Source organism: Elgaria multicarinata, chromosome 1, assembly GCF_023053635.1.
Source record: "Elgaria multicarinata webbii isolate HBS135686 ecotype San Diego chromosome 1, rElgMul1.1.pri, whole genome shotgun sequence".
In the NCBI taxonomy this organism is placed as follows: domain Eukaryota; kingdom Metazoa; phylum Chordata; class Lepidosauria; order Squamata; family Anguidae; genus Elgaria; species Elgaria multicarinata.
In genome coordinates, this window is record NC_086171.1 from 139021798 (window position 1) to 139048133 (window position 26336).

Sequence of the window (26336 nt, forward strand, 5' to 3'; positions counted from 1 at the left end):
ATACTTTTTTTTAACCTTTCCCCTCATTTCAGAGGAAAATGGCTTCTTAAATTGTATCTTATAGGCAATAAGAGATAATTCAGCAATTTTTATTGAACAAACGGTAATTTTTCTCCTTTTAGACAAAGGTAAAATTACATGAAAATTATTAAAGTTCATGTGGGTGCACATATCTTAGAGAACACATCTCCTTCTACTGACCTTATTCTCAGCTTTGACCAACTAATCTAGCTGTTTTCCTATGCGAACTCTGTGAGAGGTGAGAACTGTTGTGGTTAGAAGCAGGGCCTTCATATCAATTGGCCAAACATTGTGGAGTCATCTCCCCAGTTTGTGCAGCTGCACCTCTTTCTGGGCCTTTCAGAAGGTGTGTCAAAGTGCCTGTTCCCTGTCTAGCTTGCAGATGGTCTGGTTAGTCCACTTGGGAGGGTGTGGTTTGTTGCTGTTCTTCTATGTTTCTGTATTTAAAAAAAATGTTTTGAACTGTGGGGGCTGTCTAGAATCTTGGAAAAGTAATAAAATCTGTGAATAATAATTCATATTCAGCACAAAATACCTACATTTAAAGTATCCTACCAATGGAGTAAAGACAAGAATAGAAACATGGTTGAGTTGAAGAGATATATACAACATCTCTTGAAGTTCAGCTACGCTTTCATATTTTGATCTCATAATGGTATTCCTATTACAATATTAAAATATGAATGATCATAATTTGTCATCAGCATAATGTTCAAATCCAGTTCTTTATAGGCTTATATTCGTATGACAGGAAGAGAATACTGCTGCAGAGACATGGTCTGATATTTCTGCTGTTTCATAATTCTTAAACATTGTGCAATAACCTGTCAAAAGAGAAAGACAACATCAATAATAGCACTTTGAACACAGTGCTTCACATACATTATTTCAAAACAAACCTGCAAAGTAGGTTAACATTATTATCTCTAACTGCCTGAGGCTGAGTGTGTTTATTTGTTCATTCATTCATGCCCTGACTTTTCTCTGGAAAGTTTAAGACAGCCTTCCTCAGTATCCAGATCTTTTGGACTTCAACTCTCACCAGCCCCAGCAAATATGGCCAATGGTCAGGAATCCCGGGAGCTGAAGTCCAAAACATCTGGAGAGCACCAGATCGGGGAAGGCTCCATCAGTAATGAATTCTATCCAAGGTCTGCTCAGGTATTATCAATGCCTTGGTGCCATATTTCCCTGGCAGGGCCAGCAGTACCCTTGATCTTTATAAATCTAAAACACAGTAAGCAGAGTTGAGGATAAGGCATGAAGGGGAAGGCCTGTGAGAAAGGAATCTCTAAGTTCATGTCACATTATTCTCGGAATATTCAAAACAAAGTTTATTTGTTCATAGGCAAGAAGACATGGTTTACAGATGGAAAACAAGCATCAGCGTACAGAACATATAGTCAAGAACAAAATAAACAAACTTACTACTATCTTTAGCTACATCAGCTCTAATCTTGGGGTCACTTCAAGCAGACATAGGGCAAAAAGTAGATCTTGGACTTCAACTCCCACCATTCCTGACTCCCCAAATTTGACAGAAGCTTCTGGGAGTTGAAGTACAAAATATCTAGAGATCTACTTTCAGCCCACCACTGATTTAGAGGCTAGTACAACTACATGTGTGGGGGACAAGGACAGGGTTCGATCAAATCTACCACCTTCTCTCTCTCTCTCTTTCTCTCTCTCTCTCAGGCTAACTGCCTACTCCCAACTAGATCCTCCACTGTTTCATGTTCTACTGCAGTAGTAACACCTGCCCCTAAAGCTCCTTCTCTCCTGCTCCCCCGCCCCTTTGTGCTTGTCACTTCCCTCCACTGGTCTCTGTCAGATGCACGTGAAGGTTAGACATTGAGCGGGATCGCTAAACATGCCAATGTCAAGACAGAGAGGGGACTGCCTGGGTAAACATATGCAAATTTCAAGGCAGACTGCTAAAAATATGCAAATTTCATGGCACAGCAGTAAAATGGAAGGGGAAGTTGTGAAAATTCAAGGCAGAACAGTAAAAATGAGGGTGAAATTACACAAAATTCCTAGCAGCAGACATTCACTGCGGTGCACTTGTGCAGAACCAAAAATTTTAAAACCTGAAATGTTCGGGATACTCTCCAGCGTCCTTTCTTCACAATTTCTAAAAAAATATATTAAAATCCATCCTGAAATGGAGGGCGCTGTGAAGGGATATGGGGTGGTAACGCTAGCAAAATCATGAGGAGTGGCAGGGATTTTGATCCTCTTGCCAGGTGACTCTCTAGCCATGCCCAACCCAAGATCAAAATCACCCTGCCAGGTTTGGACATCACAACAAGCCCCCCTGTGAACAAACCACCCTAATCAAACCCACTACAAGCCATGGGTTCTCAGGGTGGCATGTTTGCAAAGAACAACCCACATCAGAAAAAATGCACGGAGTTTGAACAACACGCTAAAGCCACTCTGCAACCACCCGTGCTCACAACCAACATGGCCTAGCGTGATATGCAAACTAGGTCAATGAGTAAGAAGTTACCATCCTTTGACTGAGTGAGGATGAAAGAATAATCTAAATCCACTTTGTCTTCGAGATATGAGTAAATAACTGCAATCCCAAGCAGGGATACACTGAACTGAGGGATTTACTTCTGAGTAAACACACTTATGATAGTGTGTTGCATACCAATTCTTTTCCATTGTACAAGATGTTAGGAGAAGGAATAACAAGTGTTGGATGATTCCATTTAAGCTAATTGGACAGATAAATGAACTGCAATGATAGAAGTAATACTATTTAACAAGAAAAATAAACAGTACAATAAGTGATCATAAACAAATATTTTTGGATAGGTGGGCATGGGAAGGCGTAGGTCCTGAGCACGTTTTATAAGTTTACAGTTAGAGAAGGAAACCTACCTTTCTTGAATGTTGAGGTAGGATTACACCATCATCCCAGATCCTGGCAGACGAGTAAAATGCACTACTTTCTTCCTCTAGTCTGGAAATACAGGAATTTCAGAAAGGTAAAGGTAATATTTCTATTTTCTGATGCATTTAGGGAGTTCCTACATAGACTGTGAATGGAATGGAATAATAACACAATACACACATTTTTTCAGGAAAAATATTTATTTTTAAAATATTTATTTTATTTTTATTTAATAAAATCTGAGTTTAAGCTGAAGACACATATTCTGTTTCAAAAAAGAAAAATCACCAGTATAAAGACAAAGCAAAGCAACTTCAGAAATTTGCGTTATAAATTTAGAAGTAGTATCCTGAAATTTAAATAAAAATGTCAGTACCACTAATTCAATCCTGATTTTGAAGCTTTTAAAAATGCACTTACTTTTCCTTTAATAGTGTTAAGTCTACTTTTGCTCCTGGGCAATCATCATCCCAGATCAATGAAAATGTGGGGAAATGTCTTCCATCCACAAGGGCAATTCTTGCATTAGGCCAGAGGAACAGGAAGTTTGGATCAAAGGACCTCCCACACTAGAGGAAGACAACACAAGGCCAAAAGAATCCATAAATTAAAACGCACCTTTAAACCAATTGAACAAACTGCCCACTGATGGGGAGATATTAACAACACTTGAAATACTGTGGAACACGATCATCTAATTTTAAAACACCAATTCCAGGTTTCCGTTCAGACTGATCCTTTGGAGTTGTGGTAGTGAGAAAAGCACAAGCAACAGCCTGAGCCTTTACAATGATGATAGCATCATATTCTGACAAGTATGGCAACTCCCTTGCAAAACAAAAGCCACACTGGAACTTACTATTCAGCTGCACTTTTATGCAGTTCTTCTTCGAGCCATTGCTGGTGACCAAACTAAGTGTTCTTCCATCATCTTATTCTCCACACTAGTGCCCAAATGTACTAGCACTAGGAACAGGAAGTTTCTGTCCTAATAGCAGGATCAATGAATGCTTCTCACAGATACTACTTTTCCAAAGACTGAGCACTAACACAGCACTGGTCTTAAAGATCAGACAATTTAGTAATCTATATAAGGATGCTATTGATTGCATCCTTTGTGATTATAAGCCCCCAAAGTCGGAAGCCCCCAATCATTCAATGCAGGACGCACCCTGCAGATTTCACTACATGGGCTTCAGAGGGGGAGGCAAGGAAGCTGGAAAAGGCTCAGGATATCCTGGCCTTCCTAGTCTTCTCCCCTCCCTTCCAACCAGAGCCCCTGTTTCCTCTTCCAAGACCACTTTTCCAAGTGAAGGGGGAGGGGAGGCAGACCTCCAACTCCCCCTTCCGAGGTAGGAGCACTGCCTCCGACATCAGAAGGGCGAATCTGAACAATCCTATGATCCCTGTGATGGTCGCCCAGGGACCATACGATGGCTCTCTAAGTTGCTCTATATATACAATCCAACTAAAAATCACATTTCCACGAGGAATTCAATGTCTAAATATGTATAGGATTGCACCCTTAATGACTGCATAACAATAAATTCTGGTGCTTCCAAGATGACACATAAAAGTGATTGTTATAACTCAGTTTTCAAAGGCAAATTAATGAGTGATATAGATGCAAAGTCTATGCTATAAGATTCATCTTATGAGGTAACAATATTTGCACAAATATCAGAACAACAGGACCTGTCTAAGTCTAGATTCTGTGCCTGGTCTACACAGCAGTGCAATTCATACTTAAGTCAAATACCAGCAGTGATTCTGTACCTTTTTTCACTGCCTGCAGACTGCTCATTAGTTAAATAGTAGAGCTTTGTACGAGCTTTGTGGAGTAAGAAGAGACAAGTCATTCATCAAGAGCGAAGTCCTGATGAGCGAACATATTGGTCATCCTATAGAACAAGCTTACCATAGCATAACTCTCATTTCCATAGCAGCCACCAATCACAAGGGTTATCTTGGGGACAGGAGCACAAGCAACAGCAGCCATCATGGAGGCTTGTGCCTTTAATCTATTAGTATGATCCTCTGCCTAAATTAAAATGAAAAGGTGTAGTCAGTTACTATTTTATTTTTAGAGATTCTATTACTTCCTAGTCTGAATATATAAAGGATCTGAAAATCCTATATACAAAGATGGAAGCAATTAATTCATTTTCTCGCCAATGCAAGAAGGAAGGTAAGAATTAATGTTGGATTTAATGCTAGAAACTCACTGCTAGAGTCTATTCTTCTTCAAAACCTTCTATTCTTCTCCAGAACAGAGAACAAAGCTTGCTGTATATGCACATACAGAAGGGTGGAGCTTTACAAAGAAGAGGTTTCGAGAATGGCCAGCCCACCAGCCCTCCTCATGAACCAAACAAAAACATACTACTGGGAAATACCGAGTTCTGTAGGTAAAATAGGTAAAATTATGGATCACTGTAAGTGACATAAACTTCTCTGAACTTCACATAAAGATCATTTTGCATTATAAAGAAAAGTTTTGTCTAAAGCCTACAGCATGTCCAGATGGTAAATTATTGAGATCCCAGCTTACCACTAGAGCCACTGGGAAAAAATAATTTCTTTTTTCTTCTAGATTAGCTTCTTCTTCCTAACTTTTTTGGTTCTGAAGGCTGTATCTGATGTCTGCTAGGATGGCTTGAGTTGCACATACATGCACACATATACATACTTGCATGTACACACACACACCCTTCTTACACTCCCCCGCAGCAACAGATCTTGGTCTTGCAGCAACAGCATCAAGCTACTGAAGAGCGCTCCTTGACCCAGTCGACCTAACACGATCAACAAAAAGAGGAAAAATCGCTCTAGGAAAAGGCTCTCTGGTCCCTGCCATTCAGCAGGATCCCCATTCCTAAAGCATCCCGGAAAGTAAGCAGGAGTCTTCAACCACTGTTTCCTAAGATACCCTAGGAATGAGGAACCACTTAGCTGCTTTCCCCCACTCCCTCTTGGGCTGCAATGTTCCTAGCAACTCTAACCTTCCAAGATGGCTAAAAAAATCTAATGAAGGAATTATTTCCTCATATAAGATTAATCACAACAACTAGCTTACCACCTCCCTCACCTTGGGCTGCCCCAGTGAGCCCGTCCGCCCCCACAGCTCCTGTCAAGCATAATCTTTTAGCAGCCACCTCCCTCAGATACTTTGCTTCCAACCAATACTCATTCACTCACTTTCTCTCCCCCGCAACCCCATACATACTTCCAAAGTGAAAACATCGAGGTTTACAAACTTTCATTCAGGGGCTCCTTCCTAAAAGGTATGCAAAGGAACCCGTGAATGTTGCAGGGGATTTGTGGGTGTATGGTGGGAAAGTCAGTAGTGGTGAGCAAACTATCTTTCAGAGAAGTTTGTCTGCCACTACTAATCTTATTGGAGGAAACTTACTAATCTCCAGAGAAGTGAAAGGTTCCCAAAAACACACTTTTAAAAGACTGTTTGCCCTAGATCACCTTCAAGTTAATTCCTTGCACAGTGTGCCCTGACTCCTAATCATCATTATTGGGACAGTGGAGGCCCAGAATGGATTAAGACCTGGCCAGGACCATATCTTTAGAACAGAAAATCTGCCCCTCTTAATTTATGGCCATTTGAATGTGCTCTGTATTAGTTGCCTTACTTGTGCAAGACTGGTTGGCTCTGCTGCACATGGAGCTGTATTCAGAACAAACAGGATTGGAATGTTTCGTTGGCTGCAAAGCTGTATGAAGTGGGAACCCTTTAAAGAAGCATCACGGGTCAGCTCACCGTTGTTAGCTACTATTCCAACTAGCTGTCTGACAAAAATATAAAACACTTTCTGTAGTTTAAGAGTACTGGAAACATTGAGATGAAAACAGTAAGTATCCTATATGTATTTTGTACAATGGCTTTATAATATCATCTTAGAAGAGTCACTTATAAATGCCTTGCACTTCTTTCATTTCAAAGCTGTCCAAGGTTCTCATAAATCTAAAGAGCCTTTCTTTACAAGTAAAGGGCACATTCACTCAATCAAGGAGCTGCCTGATTTCCTTCAGTTCTCCCCTATAGTTACAGCGCCCCCTCGTGCCACATCCCATATTAATCTGGAAATTCCAGGACCCTCAGAAATAGCTTTTGCAGAAGTGTAGCGAGCAGCAGCAGCAGGCAGGAGAGCTCTATGATAGGGAGAGAAATGCTACTTGTGCACTGTTCGCTATTCTGTTTTTTACACATATTCAATTCTGCTTAACAAAATAAAGAAAAATTGCTTCTATATCAGACACAACAGCCTGAAACATTTTACACAAAGGAGGAGAAGCCAATATATAATCAAGAACTAGTGGAATCCATCCAACAATTAATTGTACATTAATAACATATCTTATTCCACAAAAGCTTTAGTGTATTCTCTTGCAAAACAGTCTCATTGTGAAATAGTGGACCACAAACTATGTCTGGGCTTAGCAGCCAAAAAATATTCCTACTAGCCAGCAAGTAAATGTGCCAACAAACACATGCAAGGAGTCCTTTCTTTTCCACCCAGCAAGTGGAAGCCTGCCCCTCCCATAAAATTAAGGAAAATGGCTAGTAAAGCAGATGGCATTGATCCCCATAAGTCTGAGTCCCCTGTAAGTCTCTTTCTATATATTAAACATTGCCCCCACTTCTCTGGCAGGCCACAACCCGATACAGCAAGCATCTGTTTTCAAAAACAAGGTTAAAAAGGCTTGAAAGCATAAGCTTGTTGCAAATGGAGTGGGGAAAGGAAAAAAAGCTTAGGGAATTAAAATGTTGTCACCCTTACAGACGCTTTAGAATTAATTTTAGATAATTTTATGGCATTTTGTATTTGTGTTGTACCCTGCCTCGATCTAGAGGAAGAGGCAGGTAATAATAATAATAATAATAATAATAATAATAATAATAATAGATAATGATATGTAGATAGAGATTTCAAATTGTCCTTCGCTTTGTCCCATCCAGCCCATTAATTAATTAACAAAGAAAACTTTCCTTGTTCTTAAAAAATCTAGCTGCACTTAGAATGAAATGGCACAGGAGCTTTTTTACTAAGAGATATTTGAAAAGAATATATTCAGGGTTGGAAGCTGGGGTTAGTGGCTGCTGAGTAATTTATTTTTATTTATTCATTTATTTATTTGTTACATTTATATACCACCCCATAGCCGAAGCTCTCTGGCGGTTTACAACAGTTAAAACAGTGAGCATTAAAAAGTATACAAAAATTTAAAAACATAAAAACAACAGCATAAAAACAACGGTATCCATTTTAAAACAACAGTTCTGATGTCTGTTAAAAAACAAACAAACTTAAGGAGAGCAAGAGACTGATTGGATTCGCACGACATGACAATCCACCATGGGCAGCCAACCAGGGTTGGTTGCCGTGTCGTTCAAACCCAGAGCGTTTTCTGTGAGGTGGCTTCTCTTTCAGGAAGAAGCCATGCTGAGAACCCATGGCTTATTGTATGGTTGTTCTTACCCATGATGGATTGTTGTTTCGTCAGAAACTGAGATTGATTTTATTGTGAGTTGCACTGATTGGCTACAGAGCAGCTCAGCAAGCATGGCAAAAAGCCCACACTGCTCGCTTTTTGTGATCTCGCTAATTACTGCCCTTACATCAATGCCAAAATGGCACTTTGTGAGGACCATCACTCATTTCCCAGCATTTTCTTTAAAGGAGTTGTGAAAATGGGAGGGGGAAAGTTAATATCTCCTTTTCTGGAGCAGCTGGAGACTTGGGGTCACTGAAACAGAGATATTGTATGCCTCCCTACTTTTTTTTTTTTTTTGATACTCTTAGTCTCTTTGGCCTCCCCACCCCCATTTCCAGTGCTTCTGAATTGTGCATCCTTTGTTTCCCTTGATTATTTCCCCTATGGTCCTTCAGTACGTATGAAAATTAGACAATAGGCAAATTGCCTTGTCAGTTTTCTTGTATATTACCTATTTGCCTCTGGCTCCCTTTGACAGCTGAAACATACAAGGAAATTGACCTAGAAAGACTATACATATTAGACAGCCATGAGATAATATCACATCTTATTACCTGATCCACTGAGGGCTTTTTCTCATTTCCCTGCCTTGAACTTAACAATAACGATGTTGCCAACAGACACAAGAAGTTTGGGGCTGTTTCATAGAAGAAAAGATTAAAGGGAGACATGATAGTAGTCTTCAGATATCTGAAAGACTGTCATGCAGAAGATGGAGCAAAGTTGTTCTCTGTTGCTCCACAGGGCAGGACTAGAACCAATGGATGGAAATTGCAGAGAAGTAGATTTCAGCTAAATATTAGAAGAACTTCCAAGTGATTAAAAGCTATTTGACAGTTGAAACGACTGCCTTGGGAGGTGGTGGTCTCTCCTTCTCTGAAGGCATTTGCTTAAATGGATGGATGGCCATTATCAGGGGTGCTGTAATTGCTTCCTGCATTGCAGAATCTGCATTGAGCAGGAACTGGACTAATGGTCTCTTCAAACTCTTAATGTTCTCCAGGTTAAACGTATCCAGCACTTTCAACTATTCTTCATAGGACCCTCACCATCCTAGTCATCTTTCTCTTGATGTACTCAAGCTTTAAATGTCCTTAAAATGTAGCACCCAGAACTGGACACAGTACTTCACATTTCAATTGTATTCTAATGATTGGCTTCAACCTTTCTCTGGGTCATTGAAAGTGTTTCCAGAGGAAAGGGAATGGGCTGTAGTACAGATTGCATACTCTTCCTAGAGTTGACTTTTTGCACTGTGGATGGGCTCACCTCCTCAGCCTCGCTTCAGGAAGGCCCTTTCTTCTTGAGAAAACTGAGGACGAGCCAGTAGAAGTTTCTAAATGCTTCAAGAAAATGGGTTGGATTTAGCAGACAAATGTCCCTGATCCAGCGTGAAGTTACTGATAATTAATCAACATAAAAAGTGTTCCAATATAATGGGTAAAATCCAACGTTCCACTTAGAATGGAGACATGAAAATGAATAAGCTTTAAGTCAGTCATGATTAACTTAAGTCCCATTCATTCCAATGGGTCTACTCTTAAGTAGGACTTATACAGGATTATTATTTCAATTTATACCCCGCCTATCTAAAACAATTAGGCGATGTTATCAACTTTCATCAGAAAGCAATATTAAATTCACATAAAAGGAATTATGACAGTCACTCATTATTATATTTTTCACACATTATGATGTTGTGTTAGTCACAAGCTCGGCTGCCTGTAAAAATATTTAAAACAACATCTTATCATATTTCCTTAAGTCTAACAATTCTGAGAAGACAATTATTATTATTATTATTATTATTATTATTATTATTATTTATTTATATAGCACCATCAGTGTACATGGTGCTGTACAGAGTAAAGTTGTAATAATAAAGTTGAAGCCAGTGTGGTGCAGTGGCTAAAGAGTTGGGACATCAGGTTCTAGTCCCCACTCTGCTATGGAAACCCACTGGGTGACTTTGGGCCAGTCACAGACCGTGCTGAGAGTCTGTGACTGGCCCAAAGTCAGCCAGTGGCCCACCTCACAGGATTGTTGTGAGGATAAAATGGATTATGTACGCCGCCTTGGATTCCTTGGAAGAAAAATTGTGGTATATAAATTCAATAATAAAAAAATAAACATACAGATTTGTTTCTTTTCATTTCACAAGAGGAAGAAAACTTTTTGTGACTGATGTAACAAGTTCAAAGAACTATAAATGTTATTGGCCAAACTCATCTGAACTCATTCTTGTCATAAAATTTCTTAAGTTTACTAAGTTAAGAAAACAAGAATATCAATACAATAAAAGGTCATTCACCTATTGCATTATTTTCTCAGAGAAGTCTTTAACTGAAGATTAGGGAAAAAATCAAGAAATTACTGTTTATCTTTCATATTACAGCTGTTTTACTCAGAGGCGGTGCCATTTCTGGGGGGAACTGTTGCCAGATTATGAAACATTGAAAAATTATCTTTAAAGTGATACACAGCATTCCAAGTATATATGACGATGAAAAAATGGAACAGTAGAATGACATTTTCCATTGGGAACTCTGTTAATTGCATGATGAGGACCAGGGCCATGCTGCTGACCCTGCCAATGGGCATGCCACTGGTCCCACATCCTGAAAATCCATGTTAGTGCAGATGTCTGCATGGAGGAAGCAGGCGGCTGCTCATGGGTGGCCTTCCTCATTGAAGAATGTGGACATGCAGGGGGCGTGGTGTGCCTGACAACAGTGCAGCCTCACTTCCCACATAGCATGGAGCCCCTTTAAGTGATGAGTGCTTGAAGAAGACATAGGTCTCTACAGAGTTGAGGTTTGTATGAGCAAACCTCAACTCAGATGCTTAAGTATAAAACAATAATCTAACAAGCAATCATTGTCTGTATTGGTAATGTTGCACATTGTGCTATCCATTTACAGCTATAAAAGCTCAGACTACGCCAGCACGTTTTTTTGAGGGAGTGGCAAAATAAATTCTAAGTAAGAAATGAATATGAAACTTCTTTATTATTCTTATTGTGCAATATTTTCAATTTACTTACAGCAGAAAGCAAAATACTTCTGTCCATATTCTCAGTGGCATAATTTGTCTTGTCATAATGGAAAAAGCATCTCAACTATCACATTTTCATCTCAGAGGAAATCAAGGAGTTCAAGTTATAACATGCTTTATTAATCCTTGCAAAATGATTTGCTTTCTAAGGCTGTTGAGGCAAGCTTAACATTAAGAGAAAAGGTTAGGCCACTAGAGACTTTTCTTTCAAATACAAAATGGCCTTTAAATATTTATTTCAGCTTTTGAAAGTTTTGAGTGTTTCTAGAAGCTAGTGAAAGCGGCCTTATTAACAGCCCAAGAGAATAGGGTCTGTTGCTTAGCCATTCAGCTGACAGAACCTATAAGGGTTCTTCAGGCTTTTTCAGGCTGTATTACAAGCACTTACTAGTCTCTTGGTCCTAGACATAGACATTAGCTTAAGGAGCTATCTGTAGAAACTGGGTCTAAATTAGCACTAGTTCAAAACGGGTTAGAACAGGGCTGGGCAATTTGTCAACCTCCAGATGTTTTGGCCTACAACTCCCACCATCCTCCACCACTGGCTATGCTGGCTAGGGCTACTGGCAGTTGTAGGCCAAACATCAGAAGGGCAACAAGCTGACCACCTTTGGGCTAGATGGCATCAGATCCTTGCTGAATGGGCTGCGCTGGGAGTTATCCAGCTGCAGGAAGAAATACTGTGCATTGGGGGAAACTGATTACCATTCTGAGATTGTATTTAAGAACTTGTGTTTGCTGCACTGTTGGAGAACACACTGCCTCCACTGAGCTAACGTTTAAAAAGGCCCACAATTTGGCAGAACCCAACTGCATTATATTGTCAAGTTGATCTCAATAAAAGGAACTAGTTCATTTGCTTAATCAAGTAGTCTTATTTTAAACACTTAACTGATCAATAAAAAGGGTTAAAATAATTTAGTTCATTTGTTTTAATCTTCACTCTTACCCTTCTATGTAGGCAAATCCTGTTACTAAGGTTGTTCCATAATTAGCTTTGAATTCCTGGAACTTGCTGCCGTCTATCATACGACTCAGAATCTATAAAAACATTGTCAAGAAAAACGAAAAATCAGTATTAGCTAGCTTTCTAAAAAAAAAAAGTTTCTTTAGTCAGAAATTATGGCTTGATATTGAAACGTTATATTAGATCACAATATTTATATGCTCAAATCTAACAAAGTATCTCTACCTATAATGCGGAAAGTATGTTTGTGTCACATACGTCCTGGAATGTTTACCCACTTCCACATATGGTACTGCCTTAATGCTCTTTACCCAGACAAGTCTTTGTGTACATGGATTAGAAAAAATCTAAAAACATGAATTTGGGGGTTTTAAGTATTTTTAAAGAATTTAATAAAACCTAGGTTTACGCTTACAACTCTCAGCATGCCTTGGGTGGAAGGCCAGACTTATTGGCCTTTGGTGGCCACTGTGATTCCTAAAGTCAGTCAACCCAATTCCATATAAAAGGAAACAACCCACATAAATGGGCTGCATCCATTTGTGGGAGCCTCCTCCCACCTGCCGTGTGTGGTTTTAAAATCATAACTAGATACAACAGCGTGTCTTTGAGAGGCTGAACTCTGGACATGTTCAAAGGCACCCCATCCAGATATCGCTGTTTTCTCAGAAACTGAGGGAAGCACGCAGACAGCCTTCACCCTTAAGAGGGAGGGAGAGGGAAAAGGAAAGCACTCTGCGCATGCCGAGAAACAAGCTTGATGAAGGGGGCAAGTGCCCAGCCCAGTCCTTCAGTACAGGCTCCTGATGAGAGCACTTTGTGGGTGAGAAGTGCAGGCTAAGGCAGTCCCAGCAGGACTTGGCCAGAGTTGTGCACGTCCACTAAGAGCTGCTTACCTCCTCGGCGATACGACGCCTGGACGCTCTGTCAAAGAGCAGCATCAGCAACAAGAGGAGGAAAGCACCTCTCAGAGAAAATAGGCACCTGAGGGCTGCCAAAGGCATGCTGGGAAGTGTAGTACTGGTTGAGTTATAACCGGAGGGGGGGGAGCAGCATAAAAAATCTTATCAAGTCAAAAGATCTTGGAAAATATGTATTTTTTTTAAAAAAAATCACTTGGCACTTAAAAGCCATTAATACAGTCACTAGGCAAGTCTGCCTGGGAAAAAAATCTTTAAGCAAAGTGCTACAAGAAGGCCCACTCTCCTACCACACCTCAGATGAGTTCAAAGATTAACATGTTATTCAAGGTGCTAAGCTTGCACCTACAACTCCCAGCATGCCTTGGGTGGGAGGGAAGACTTATTAGGCTTTGGCAGCCATCATCTGAAAGTAGCTCGCCATCCTGGGCCTGAAAGGAGAGCACCTGGGACTGGCTGGGGCAGAAGGGAAAAAGGTCGCAGCTCTGGGTCTGTCACCGATAGCAACGATCAAGCTACCCGTGAGTCAGTCAGCCAGCTTCCTCAGAGAGAGAGGTGGGGGAAGAAACTAATTTAATTTGTTTTAAAGTTACCTCATATGCCTAGGACTGGCCTACCTTGCAGGGTTGTCATGAGGGTGGGAGAGGGGAAAAAGAAATGAATTTAATTTATTAAAGGTTTACTCACAGGCCTAGTACCAGCCTGCAATTTTAAGATGATTACCTCACAGACATATAGGCCCGAGCAACACCAGGTAGAACCTTGAAATTTGGCAGGATGATAGGTCTGGGTGTACAATGTACCAGAAAAATGTAAAAACATAAACTTTTGGATTTAAAGTATTTTTAAAAAAGAATTTAATAAAAAACTGAGGGTTATGGCTACAACTCCCAGCATGTCTTGGGTGGAACTCCCAAGAGTCTTCCCTTGCCACCAAACTATGACTCATAGTCATGACCAGTACAAATTGCTATTATTCCTTTAGGACATTCCATAAATAAAATTTCTTCAGCAGGAAATATTGAAGATTGCTTTATCCTCTATGTGACTCCATAGCAGCGGCATGTTATAAACACTATTCACGCACCAAAGCAATGCCGGGCATATCAGCTAGTTACCTATAAAAATATGAAGTGAACATTAAAAATGTTCTAAGATGGGCTGGTCCATGAAGTCACGAAGAGTCGGAAGCGACTGAACGAATAAACAAAAAACAAAACAAAAAAAAGAGAGAGAGATGTTTAGGTATCAACTATATACCTAGAGCTAAGATCTTTTTCTAACACGTCACCTCAACCAGATAGCCACATCTAGAAATACTTCTAAAATTCAACACCAACACAACAACTTCCATAGGGGTGTACAGGACTGGTCTCAAGGATAGCCATGGACTTGAGGGCCCACACTCCAGCAGGAGCTCGCCGACAAAAAACCCTAGAGTTACTCCTCCACTTCACCTCTGCAATGGTGAATAGTGAATAGCTGCCACAGCCTACATGATCACTGCCTGTCAAACAAGCAAATAGTAGCAATGATGAGAAAGAGGGTGAGGAGCAATATCAGATAATGCTTTTGAGTAGGTGGAATCACAGAGGGAGGGAGGCCATAGCAGGTGAATCTAGTGAGGTATCCAGAGCACCGCCTTGTCCAGTTTTCTTGGATGAGTTTCAGTTGGTACATTGACAAGGTGCTTGGACAGGTTCATGCAACCACCTCTGTATTGGATCCTTGCCCCTCTTGGCTAATAAAAATCCTCACTGGACCCAGAAAATCTTAGTAACTACAAGCCAGTGGCAAAAGTTACATTCCTGGGCAAAGTCCTTGAGCAGGTGGTTGTGGGCCAGCTCCAGACACTTTAGGGCCCTTTCTAAACCTAAGGATTATCCCAGGAAAATGGAGGGATCGTCCCTGTCAGCTCCTGACCCCTGTGTGTCATTTGGATGCACAGGAATGATCCCAGGATGATTATCGGGATCCATTTCAGTCGGGTTTTAGGCCTGGTTTTGGCACATAAACAGCCTTGGTCACCCTGTATGATGATCTATGTTGGGAGAAAGATAGGGGGAGTGTGACTCTGTTGACTCTCCTTGATCTCTCAGCGGCTAGTCTGGGGCAGCAAAACTAACAAAAACTCTCATAAGCATCTTACAAACTTAAATTTATTATAGTCTAAGCTTTCCCACAATAAGTCCACCTTATCAGATGCATGAAGTGGTGATCGTCAGTTCTCTCTGTGGTTAAAAGTATGGTTATATGTATGAAAGATAAACTAATAATAACAGAGTGATTTCAAAATAGATTTAGTGCTAAATGTTTCAGGTTCCATATTTTTACTTAAGATTGACTGCATTCAGAATAGATCTAGAGCCTCCTTGTTGCTTTGCTTTTGAGTCTCTTTACACCTACCTCTCTTTCTCTCTCTCTCTCTATATATATATATACATATACACACACACACACACACACACACACACACGTGAATGGAGTACAACACTTCATGCATCAGGTGAAGCAGACTTACATAAATGGCCCAAGCAAACTAAGAAGTAAAAGAACAGTGGTTTAACTACACACTTAGGCTGTTTGATCCCATTTATTTCAATGGGATTTATTTTAAGAAGCTTAACCATATTCAAAATTGAAATTGGAAGTTTTCCTTACCAATTTTATGTGTAGAGTGTAGCTATAATCTTGTGGTGCAAGTCCCAGCAGCTCATCAGCATTGTACAAGGGATTGTCAAACTCTAGAGTCTCTTCTAGAGGAATTTCATAATTCAGTGTTGAAATAATATTTCTAACACATTCATATGCTTCTTTTTCTGAAGATGCAAAATGGTCAACACAGCCACTGACCCTGAGAGAAATTTCACAAATATATGTGACAACAGGCATTTTTTATTCCAGAAAAGACATTAAGAAGACTAGTGTCTGAAAGAAACTATTTCTACCTTTTGTATTATAACTATACTGCAGGAAAAAATAGTATTATTTTATTATTTTTCTTATATTTCAATACAATGACCAATAGAAGCATAATAGAACGGCACACCTCTAACAGTTTCACAACATTGTAAAGGGTGCTGATGACTAGCTTCTCTATAGGACATGGCAGGGCATACTTTAGGCTTGTGAGATCTTTGGTTTGGTTTTTTCCCATAGAATCATGAGATCCTAATGGAACTTAGTGCAAAAGACATATACTTAGAATGAAAGAATTATGGATCCAAAAATTTGCTTTGAGTAAAAGAACTGAATGGAGTTCATAGTCTTTTTATACAAAAATCAACTCTAGACCTTCAGCACTATAATTTAGGGTGGGGTAATTTTGTTGCTGCTATGGTTAAATAACTGGGAATCAGAAATCTTTACCAATCTATGGCATATCATCCAGAGATCTACTAATAGATTTAAATCTTCTTCTCACCATCCTTGTCATCATTCTCTTGCTGCTCCAACCTGGCAATGTCCTTGGCAATATCTGTTGTACATTTAGGTATAATTCCTGGCCTGAAAATAGATGCTGGACCTTAGCACAGCACAAATTAAGCATGGTTTCTGTGCTTCGAGATAATTCTAGGCAAACTTACAGGCAAACTTCAGTGTAAGAACTTGAATACCTCTAAAACAGGGATAGGTAACCTGGTGCTCTCTAGATATTTTGGACTGGCACTTCCATAATACCCATCCATTAGCCATGCTGGCTGGGTCCATGGGAGTTGTGGTTCAAACATCTGGAGACAACCAGGTTGCTTACCCCTGCTCTAGAACAATTTTGGCCCTTTCTACACCTAAGGATTATCCCAGAAAAATGGAGGGATTGTCCCTGCCTGCTCCCGGGATCCCCTGTGTATCATTTGCATGCACTGGGGTGATCCGGGGGGGGGGGGGCGAGGCAGGTGTAGGCAGGGCGTATGAGAGAAAGTATGATTCAATAAATATTAAAAGCTGGGAAACTAATATTATACCTACTTTGAGTGCAGGTTGGCTCCTCCCAGTTCATCAGGATGAATGTCTTCTCCTGTAGCAGCTTTAACTAAAGGGGGCCCAGCAAGGAACATTGTACCAATTTTATCTACAATGACTGTTTCCTCTGCCATTGTAGGAACATAAGCACCTCCTGCAGTACAAGAGCCACATACAACTGCCACCTAGGGAAAACATCAAGGTATAGGTAAGGAGAACAGACACAATATTTTAACTTCTGTTGTAAATTCTAAAGATGATCACAGTAATATAAAGCAATACTACTGAAAAGCAGCATTTATTTACTCATCTCAGAAAAATTCTAAAAGACAAAGGCCCCATTCAGAAGACACCTTAAACCATGGCTTTAAGGTGTCTTCTGAATGGGCCCACCAGAGTCAAGATTTTTATTTTAGGAAGCCACAAACAACCCAGAGTTTACAACACAACTACAAACCACAGGTTCTCTTCCTAGGTTCTCTTCCTCCTTCACCTGCTCCTTCCTTCTATCCCAAAGATATTTGTGTCATTGCAGTACTGGCATGTAAAGAGGCCACACTGAACTGCCCAGAGAGCTTCGGCTAGTGGGCGGTATAAAAATGTAATAAATAAATAAATAAATAAAAATAATAATACATTTTTGACCACTCTTCCCCACTACCTCTTCAGCTTGGCAAAACAACCCATGAGCAATCCAGAATTCTGGGTTTGCATGTAACCACAACCCATAGTTTAAACAATTGCAATACAAACCATGGGTTCTCTTTGTGGGTTGTTTATGGTTAAAAACCCTAGTTCTAGTTTCGCATGTAATGATAACCTATGAATCAACAAACCATAGTTAATTAAAACATGGATTGTATTTACTTGTATACTGCTTTTGGGGAGGTTGACTGATGTCGCGCCTGCTGCACCAGCTGCTGTGAAGGGATGGCAATATCTTGCCAGTGTAACATGCCACAAGGAGGATACTTAACCCTAATCAGGCACAACCACACAGGGATCTTGATGTGAATTGCTATTAAATCTTCCTACAGGCTGCAAAAAGGAATAGTTCTGTACATGACACACAAGCTTCATGAGTCCGTTACTAAGAATAAGATGAAGATACTTAGATTAATAGAGTTGGAAGGGGCCTATAAGGCCATCGAATCCAACCCCCTGCTCAATGCAGGAATCCACCTTAAAGCATCCCTGACAGAAGGCTGTCCAGCTGCCTCTTGAATGCCTCTAGTGTGGGAGAGCCCACAACCTCCCTAGGTAACTGGTTCCATTATCATACTGCCCTAACAGTCAGGGAGTTTTTCCTGATGTCCAGCTGGAATCTGGTTGCCTTTAACTTTAGCCCTTTATTCCGTGTCCTGCACTCTGGGAGGATCGAGAAGAGATCCTGGCCCTCCTCGGTGTGACAACCTTTCAAGTATTTGAAGAGTGCTATCATGTCTCCCCTCAATCTTCTCTTCTCAAGGCTAAACATGCCCAGTTCTTTCAGACTCTCCTCATAGGGCTTTGTTTCCAGACCCCTGATCATCCTCGATGCCCTTCTCTGAACACGCTCCAGCTTGTCTGCATTCCTTTTGAACTGTGGTGCCCACAAATAGACACAATACTCAAGACGAGGCTTAACCAGTGCTGAATAGAGGGGAACCCGTAGCTTGCACAATTTAGAAGCTATACTTAATGCCTAACTATAGTGTTGCCTACGATACTGTCACAGCAAAAAGAATGTTGGTGCAAAACATAAGATACTGCATGACTGTTCTGAAAACACTATGAAGTGTTCTGTTCAACAATTGTACATTATTATTTTTATTAATGTAATACTGGAAAATATGTTTTAATAATGTACCATTAATGCAGTATTATACCTGAGGGATTCTCAATGCAGACATCACAGCCTCATTGTAGAAAATTCGGCCTCCATGGAATTGATCAGGAAACAGCTCTGCCTGACAGAAGAATATGAAAGAAGGAGAGAATTTCAGTATTACAAAAATTCAAACTCAACTGTTAATCTATACTTCAGATTCATCACTCAAAAAAATACCCACTATAATCTTAGGGCCCATCCATGCATAATGGCAGCAAATTGTGGCACAATCCATGATTTTCCAGGTTGCATAATCAGGTTGCATAATCAAACTCCAATCAGCTAATTGTAGGTTGTTGAGTAATGAGCAAACGGTTGGTTATTTTCAAGAAATGACCAACACAAATAATCAACATTGTGCAGATTTGTGATTTGTTGCTATGCCGAGGGCAGGGTGATGTTGCGAGGAGAGACTCTCCTGATGGAGAGACTCTCCATCTTTGGCATAGCAACAAATGGGGAGGCAGTGTGGAGGGATACCATCCCGACAGGCAATGTTTCATTCCACAACACCTCCTTCCCCAGCAGGGCCATAGCAACAAGAAAAGGGGTGGTCAAGGGGGGGGAGAGACTAATAGTCAACCCTGTGGGCTCTGTGTACACCATGGTTGAGTATTAGCATGTCACGTTCAACATGACATGCTAATACTCAACTGTGGAGTGGACTATGCCCACAGGGTTGACTATTGTGTCGTCCAAATGCAGCCGAAGTATCTGGTTCACATGTCATGCAACAACCTACAACCAGAGATTGATTATGCAAAGCGGAAGTAGCTCATGTGCAGCATGCAACCTAGCAATTCATAGGTTAATTAACCCACAATTTGTTGCCATTACTTCCAAACAAATCTTAGAAAGGCATTAGCTTTTTCAAGGCATTTCATTTGTTCTTTTTATATGCAATAACCATTCAAAGCTAAAACTATACATAACTGGCTGTGTTGTGCAAGACAGAAATTTACATATCTTGGCTATCTGGAAAAGCATTCTATTCAGCTATGAAGATCATAGGACACATCTAGGACAAAATCGAAAGAACACACTAGCTTGGTCTCAGATTATTCTGTGTAGGCACAATTTTATCTTTTTTGTTTTGTCATCTTATTTCAGCCCATTTTTAAACTCGGATTTAAAAAGTGGTTTTCTTTTACCAATGGAGTTTTTCTTGGGTGGGGAAAAAAGACTACTGAGTCAAAAATCTATATATGAATTAATGCCAAAGTGATAAGGACTTAAATTTTCATCCCTTTACTATGTTCTCAAGTACTGCAGAGGTGACCTGGTTCACATGTCCAGACAATGGTTTCCTACACAACAAGATGAAGTAATTGAACTATTTTGAACTGAGTTGCCGTGTGATTAGAGGCAAGAAGGCATGCTGATCTTTGCCACTGCTAGAGGAACACTTCAAGGTTGTATCCCTTCACTCTCAGGAAGAACAGCATGAAAACAGAAGGACAAGCCTGCTTCAGCTATTGGTCAGAAAATGAGCAGCTGCCAGAAAGAACTCTGCTCCAACTTCCAGTTGTCATGGGATTGCAAATGCAAGAGGAATAACACTTTGGCCTTTGCTACTGGCCAGAGGAACAATGGTGTTGGGTAAGTTCTTTTGAATTGTTTAACAAGCCTCCTTGGAGATCATTTGATTGAAAGCAAATATAAATCTTTCAAGTAATATAAAATAGTATGAAGCTGTTAGCAGGTGATTACTGTAACAGCAATGCCATTTTGTGTGGTCCCTCGGTTCTGCGTATTGACAGTTTTAATATTCATGAGAATCCCATGATACCCCAAGTAGTTGACTGATGGTTAGGAAATTCATTCCAATAAAAAGAAGCTACAGCTCTTCCATTCCACAAATAGGCAGATTTCAAGGACTGCAGTTTGCGCTTCTCATTTTTTTCCTTCTTGCTTCAAATTCTGTTGGCAAATATTATTATTTTTAACAAACTGGAATAACCACTATTTCTCTGCAAATCTTGTTTTATTTTTGCTTCCTTTAGAATTCTCAGTGCATAGTTTGATATATTAATCATCTTTCTTTGAGAAGAATTATGACACTAATAGCCCATCCACATTCTGGCTTTCATTTTCCTATTGGACTATGAGTTGTTTGTTCAGACAGTATTTTTCTAGTATACAAATGTTTAAAGGGCACAGAAGTGAAAACTAACCATAACATGCATCAAAGAGAATAACTTTTCAACAGATTAAAAAAAAAAGAATTCATCAAATGTATCTTTTACCTGAAGAGGTAAGAATGCTCCCCCGCTGTCCACAAGGTAAACAGATGGAAGTCTATTTTTAATTGCTATTTCTTGAGCTCTTAGTTGTTTCTTCACTGAAATAGGATAAATAGTCCCACCTTTCACTGTTGCATCATTTGCTATGAAGACACACCAGACTCCACAGATTTTTCCGATTCCTAAAATGAAGTTCAAACTAACTGTTGTAAAGAAGATCTTCCAAAGAGAAAAAATGTCATGGTACAAGTGGTCTAAATTATCCCCATAGAAATATTTTACAATTGTACCATGAATTATATAAATAGAGAAACATTCTAGAAAAGTTTCCTGCAGCATATGGTAATGCCAAGAGAGTCAGTAAGAACACAGCTTGACCTCCTGGTTTATTTGCAGTGTTGGTAGAACATGTATAATAAATGAGAATTGTTTTAGAACTAAGCAGTGACAAAACTGGTAAGTCCTTTGGTATTACTTTTTTCAAAAACTGCAAATAAATGTATTACAATTAGATTATCAAAGCGTCCCTTAAGCTCAATATGGAACCCCATTACATTCTGGTGGTCCACTGCAAACTAATTTTGTCAACTAATTAAATAATGTAGTTAATTAATAATCTGCCTTTTAATTCATCAGTCCATCAATTAAATAAAATAAATCTGCATATTACCAAAACTTCAGTGTGGGTACTTTGAGGTATTACAATGTAAGGCAATCTTTAATACTTTTTAAAATTATGTTTCATTACAATAACATAGAATGACCCAAACTATTCTTAAAATAAATATGTTCTTAAGTCACAGCCACACCAATTAGCTGACTGAATCTTTAGTTAATTAGTTTACCAATTAAACTAATGAGACACACTCCTGTTGCAAACTCATTAAGGTAAAATTTACCCCAATATAGAGGACTCCCAACATAATGGGGCTGTTCAGACATAAAGGTAGCATTCGGCAGCAAAGTGCAAAAGTCTTTTCCGGGTTTGCAACAACAATCTGTGAATGCCCCATTTGTAGGTTGTTAGTGTGATGTCTGAACCTAGACACTGCGGGTTATTCAAGGGTTAAACAGCCCAAATTAACACATGGTTTGCTTGTATGTTTTCTTTAAAGGTGACTTTTAAATCTTTTAAATCAATTAATCAAGAAAAATCATCCTTGATGTCTCCTCTCATTCTATTTTCAGTATTAGATCTTTCAATAGACACAGCACCAAAGATATTATTTTTCTTCTTTGTTGATGGCAGGTCAACTCCCGATAGGTATGAACAGAATAGAGCTATGCATGTAGGCTGCTATCATCATTGTGTATTATTATTGTGCATTATTATTTTTGTTTTTCATTATTATTATTATTATTGTGCATTGTTGTTGTTATTATTATTATTTAATTATTATGCCTTTACACAAAACCTACCAGTGAGACATCCTGCAGCAGGAACATCACCGTAAGGCATATCAAGGCCTGCAAAAGGGGAGAGCTCAAGGAAAGGTTCATCATCAAGAAGCATCTTTATGCGTTCACGAACAAGCAACTTCTTGTTCCTCTCAGTGTGACGTAATACCGCATTTTTTCCTCCTCCTTTATTGACCTTCACAAGCAACTCTGAGTATCTGATATCAAAATGAAAAGCTCAAAGGAGCTCAAAAACAACTTTTGTTTCCAAAATCATAATGAACAAAGAAAGTTAATATAGTGAATATATTAACTACCCTGCCATCATATTAATGAGACAATAGTGCTACTGCTATTTAAGTGGTGGGATGACGGTTACATATAGTTCACTATATTATTGAAAAGCCAGCAACAAAGGAAAAATTAAATATTATTTATTACATTTGTATACCGCCTCATAGCCAAAATTCTCTGGGTGGTTTACATAAGATTAGAATTTAAACTGGAGATGTACACAACAATTCTGGGGAAATGTTATGACTTAAATACAACCTTGATCCTGTAAAAACATGTTTGTTTAATGTGACTATAACTAGAAACTTTAAAGTATATATTTAAGTAGAGAGTTTAAAGTATATATTTAAATAAAGCAGGTTCTCCACTACATTTATTCAGAAAATATGAAATATTTGAACTATCTCTGACCCAAAAGTAAAATGCTTGGTCTATTTTCTATTTTATTGTAAATTCTCTAATAGCTCTGTTGTGATCATGGTGATGAATCCACAAAGCTATGACAATATGTGCTATTTGGGTTTTGGCTTCCTCAAAAGATACTAAGGAAATTAAATTGAAAGAACTCATGAAAAGTCATGCCATCACATTCATGATTTTTCTTTCAGCTCATGGTGATAATTTTGAATAAAGCCCTTTGGGCTGCTTCCATATGGTCTTTCAGGACCAATCCATAAAAGTAGTGAGTCACTTTCCTGCCTGAATAATGATTAACTGAAATAACTGTCAAACATTAATTCTCTGGGGATTGAGAAATGCATGAGTTACTATATATGTCACTGCATTCAAAATGTAATGTGAAGCAAGTTTTATGAAATTCTCACACATATGTAAAGCATACAGCACAGCTAACCTTTTGAAAAAATCAAGTTAGATGTCTTTAAGTTATTTAACACTGCTCTAAAACTGCTCAAATACCTTTCCACCCTGTAAAGATAAAGATCTGTGTGTGTGTATATATGTATATAGTAAGAAATTATTCAAAACCTTCTGGGAGGCAGGAGAAATAACATTTAATAGATTTCAAGTGTATAGATTATTAGGAGTCACAAGCCTCACCAGATATCAGCGGAATTACTATAGATACTAAAAATGCTAATGCTACCCCAAATTAACAGATACACAAGCAACTAATGTAGGTACATTACAAAAGAATTAATTACCTCTGAATGCAGATCTCACTGTTCTTTGCATTGCTTTCAAATACATGTCTATACAGGGAAGGGATGCCGCCATCTAATACTGGGAAGGTTTTTGTGTGCTCTTTATTTTTTATTTTGAAGCTCACAGAAGACGAGTGTATCATGTTACATGGAACCATGTTGACAGATTTTATTCTATCCCTGAAGTTCAGTAGGTTCAATATTTGCTGTCTGCCCATGCTAAATTCCTGGCACTTGTTTTTGGAAGTTCGGAATAATGGGGAGCAGGATATAGACAAAGAGTGTCGTGGATATTGGGAGACGAGGGTGAAAGTGATATGGTTCCACATAACCCTAGGATAGAATATATCATTTTTTAAAAATGCATACCCCGCTTGACACCTTAATTCATACAAACATAAGCCAATAAATATCACAAGGTAAAATAATCTAGCATATATCTAGAAACATTTAATCAATCATTCAAAATCAAGTACAGATGCAAATGTTTTCCTAAAGCAGAAGCCCTACTAGTCAATTTAATTCCATTTCAGCAGTTAGAACATAAGCAGGGGCACGACAGCCCTAAACTATACATAACCCCTTGCAAGGTGCTTGCAGACTAAAGGGTCCTAGGGCTAGTAGTAAGAATGCAAGTGCATCTACTCCATCTTTTTTTTCTTAACAGATTTTCTGCAATAAGAAAAAAGATGGAAGAAAAGGTGGGAAAACATGTGAGGATTAAAAGTGAATGAAATCATCTAGATTTGGATCCTTTTGCAATAAAACTATGTGAATGGGGCAGGGCAATGACATGATAAAATCCTCTTCTGGAAGCACTCACAATCTCTGGCATAAAAAGTAAGCCTTCAAGGCATATTGTGGGGAGGGAGGCAATTAACCCTTTCACTGCAAGGAAGTGTATATAGCACCGCCAATATATGTTAAACCATTTTTTAATATTGTATCCGAACTATTTCTTGGTATTTTTTTCTTTAAACGGACTGTCTCAACTGGTAAATTAAAGAGCCCAACAGCAAAAATGTTATGGAGTGAAGATAAAAAGCAAGTCTTGCAGGGGCAGAAGTAGCAGTATTAAGTCTGTTGTAGCAAAAAAATAACAGTCTTGGGCACCTTGAGACAAAATCCAATACATGTTTAGACAGAAAGAAAGAAAAAGCCCTACAATTCACAGCATTCCCAAGCCAGCTGTATAATAAATAAATATTATTTATTTATTTATTTATTTATTTATATAGCACCATCAGTATACATGGTGCTGCACAGAGTAAAAACATGGGATTGTGCCCCAAGTAATTTTAAAACAGGAAATTGCAACTGTCTCTGTAACTCATACATTATGGGTGAAATCCTATGCACGCTTAGACAGAATAACTTTTTTCCTGCCTGAACGTGCTTGGAATTCCGCCCTTAGCCTTCGAGGTGCCGCAAGAGTCTTTGTGGCTGTTGTTTTCTCTCGCAAGGAGATGCCTGAAGGGGGCGCTAAACACCTCCAGAAACGTTAAAACTGAGGCAGTGAAGCTTCTTTGAGGGAAAGAGCTCGGTCAATTCACAGCAGGCGACGGGCCTTGCCCGCCGCTACTATCCGGAGAACGCCTCCTCCGGCTTCGCCCGCCGCTAAACGCTTTTAGGATTAGCGTTTAGGTGCAGACTGACTGACAACCACTTCGCTTTATAACGCCTCCTCCCTTCTCTCCTCGGCCCCAAACTTTCGCCCACCCGCCGGATACACCGGAGGAAAGCTTGACATTACCGTCCCGGCCTCTCCCAGAAGCCTCGTTCCGCTCCAGCAGCACGTGACCCGTCTTCTCGCGACGGGACGGGCCCTCCCCTCTGGACTCTAATATACGGCCGGAAACTCCTCCCCCTCCCCCAGTCCAAAGTGCGCATGCTCAATTTCTTGCCTAGCCGCTTTCTTCTCTGCTGGATTGTTGGCACGTGCCATGGTCGTTCTCTAACTTTCGGGTTTGAACAGGATGAACCGTGGCTGTAGCGGCGCGAAGCTCTGGTGGGTCGCTCCGACGAAGTCA

At 39.6% G+C, this 26336-nt stretch overlaps 1 protein-coding gene across 1 annotated transcript; it reads right to left on the reverse strand.

The window, feature by feature from the left end:
* Nucleotides 1–128: 128 nt before the first annotated feature.
* LOC134406235 (methylcrotonoyl-CoA carboxylase beta chain, mitochondrial-like) lies at nt 129–26091 on the reverse strand. The gene is made up of 13 exons (XM_063137562.1): nt 26060–26091; nt 24307–24639; nt 22871–23067; nt 21455–21633; nt 19207–19287; nt 17345–17523; nt 16037–16229; nt 12438–12529; nt 6571–6727; nt 4845–4967; nt 3347–3495; nt 2914–2995; nt 129–845 (listed from the first exon to the last, which is right to left on the reverse strand). The coding sequence occupies exons 2-13, from the start codon at nt 24633–24635 to the stop codon at nt 756–758; spliced, it is 1851 nt and encodes a 616-aa protein (XP_062993632.1). The 5' UTR covers nt 24636–24639; nt 26060–26091; the 3' UTR covers nt 129–755.
* Between the last annotated feature and the right edge of the window lie 245 nt (nt 26092–26336).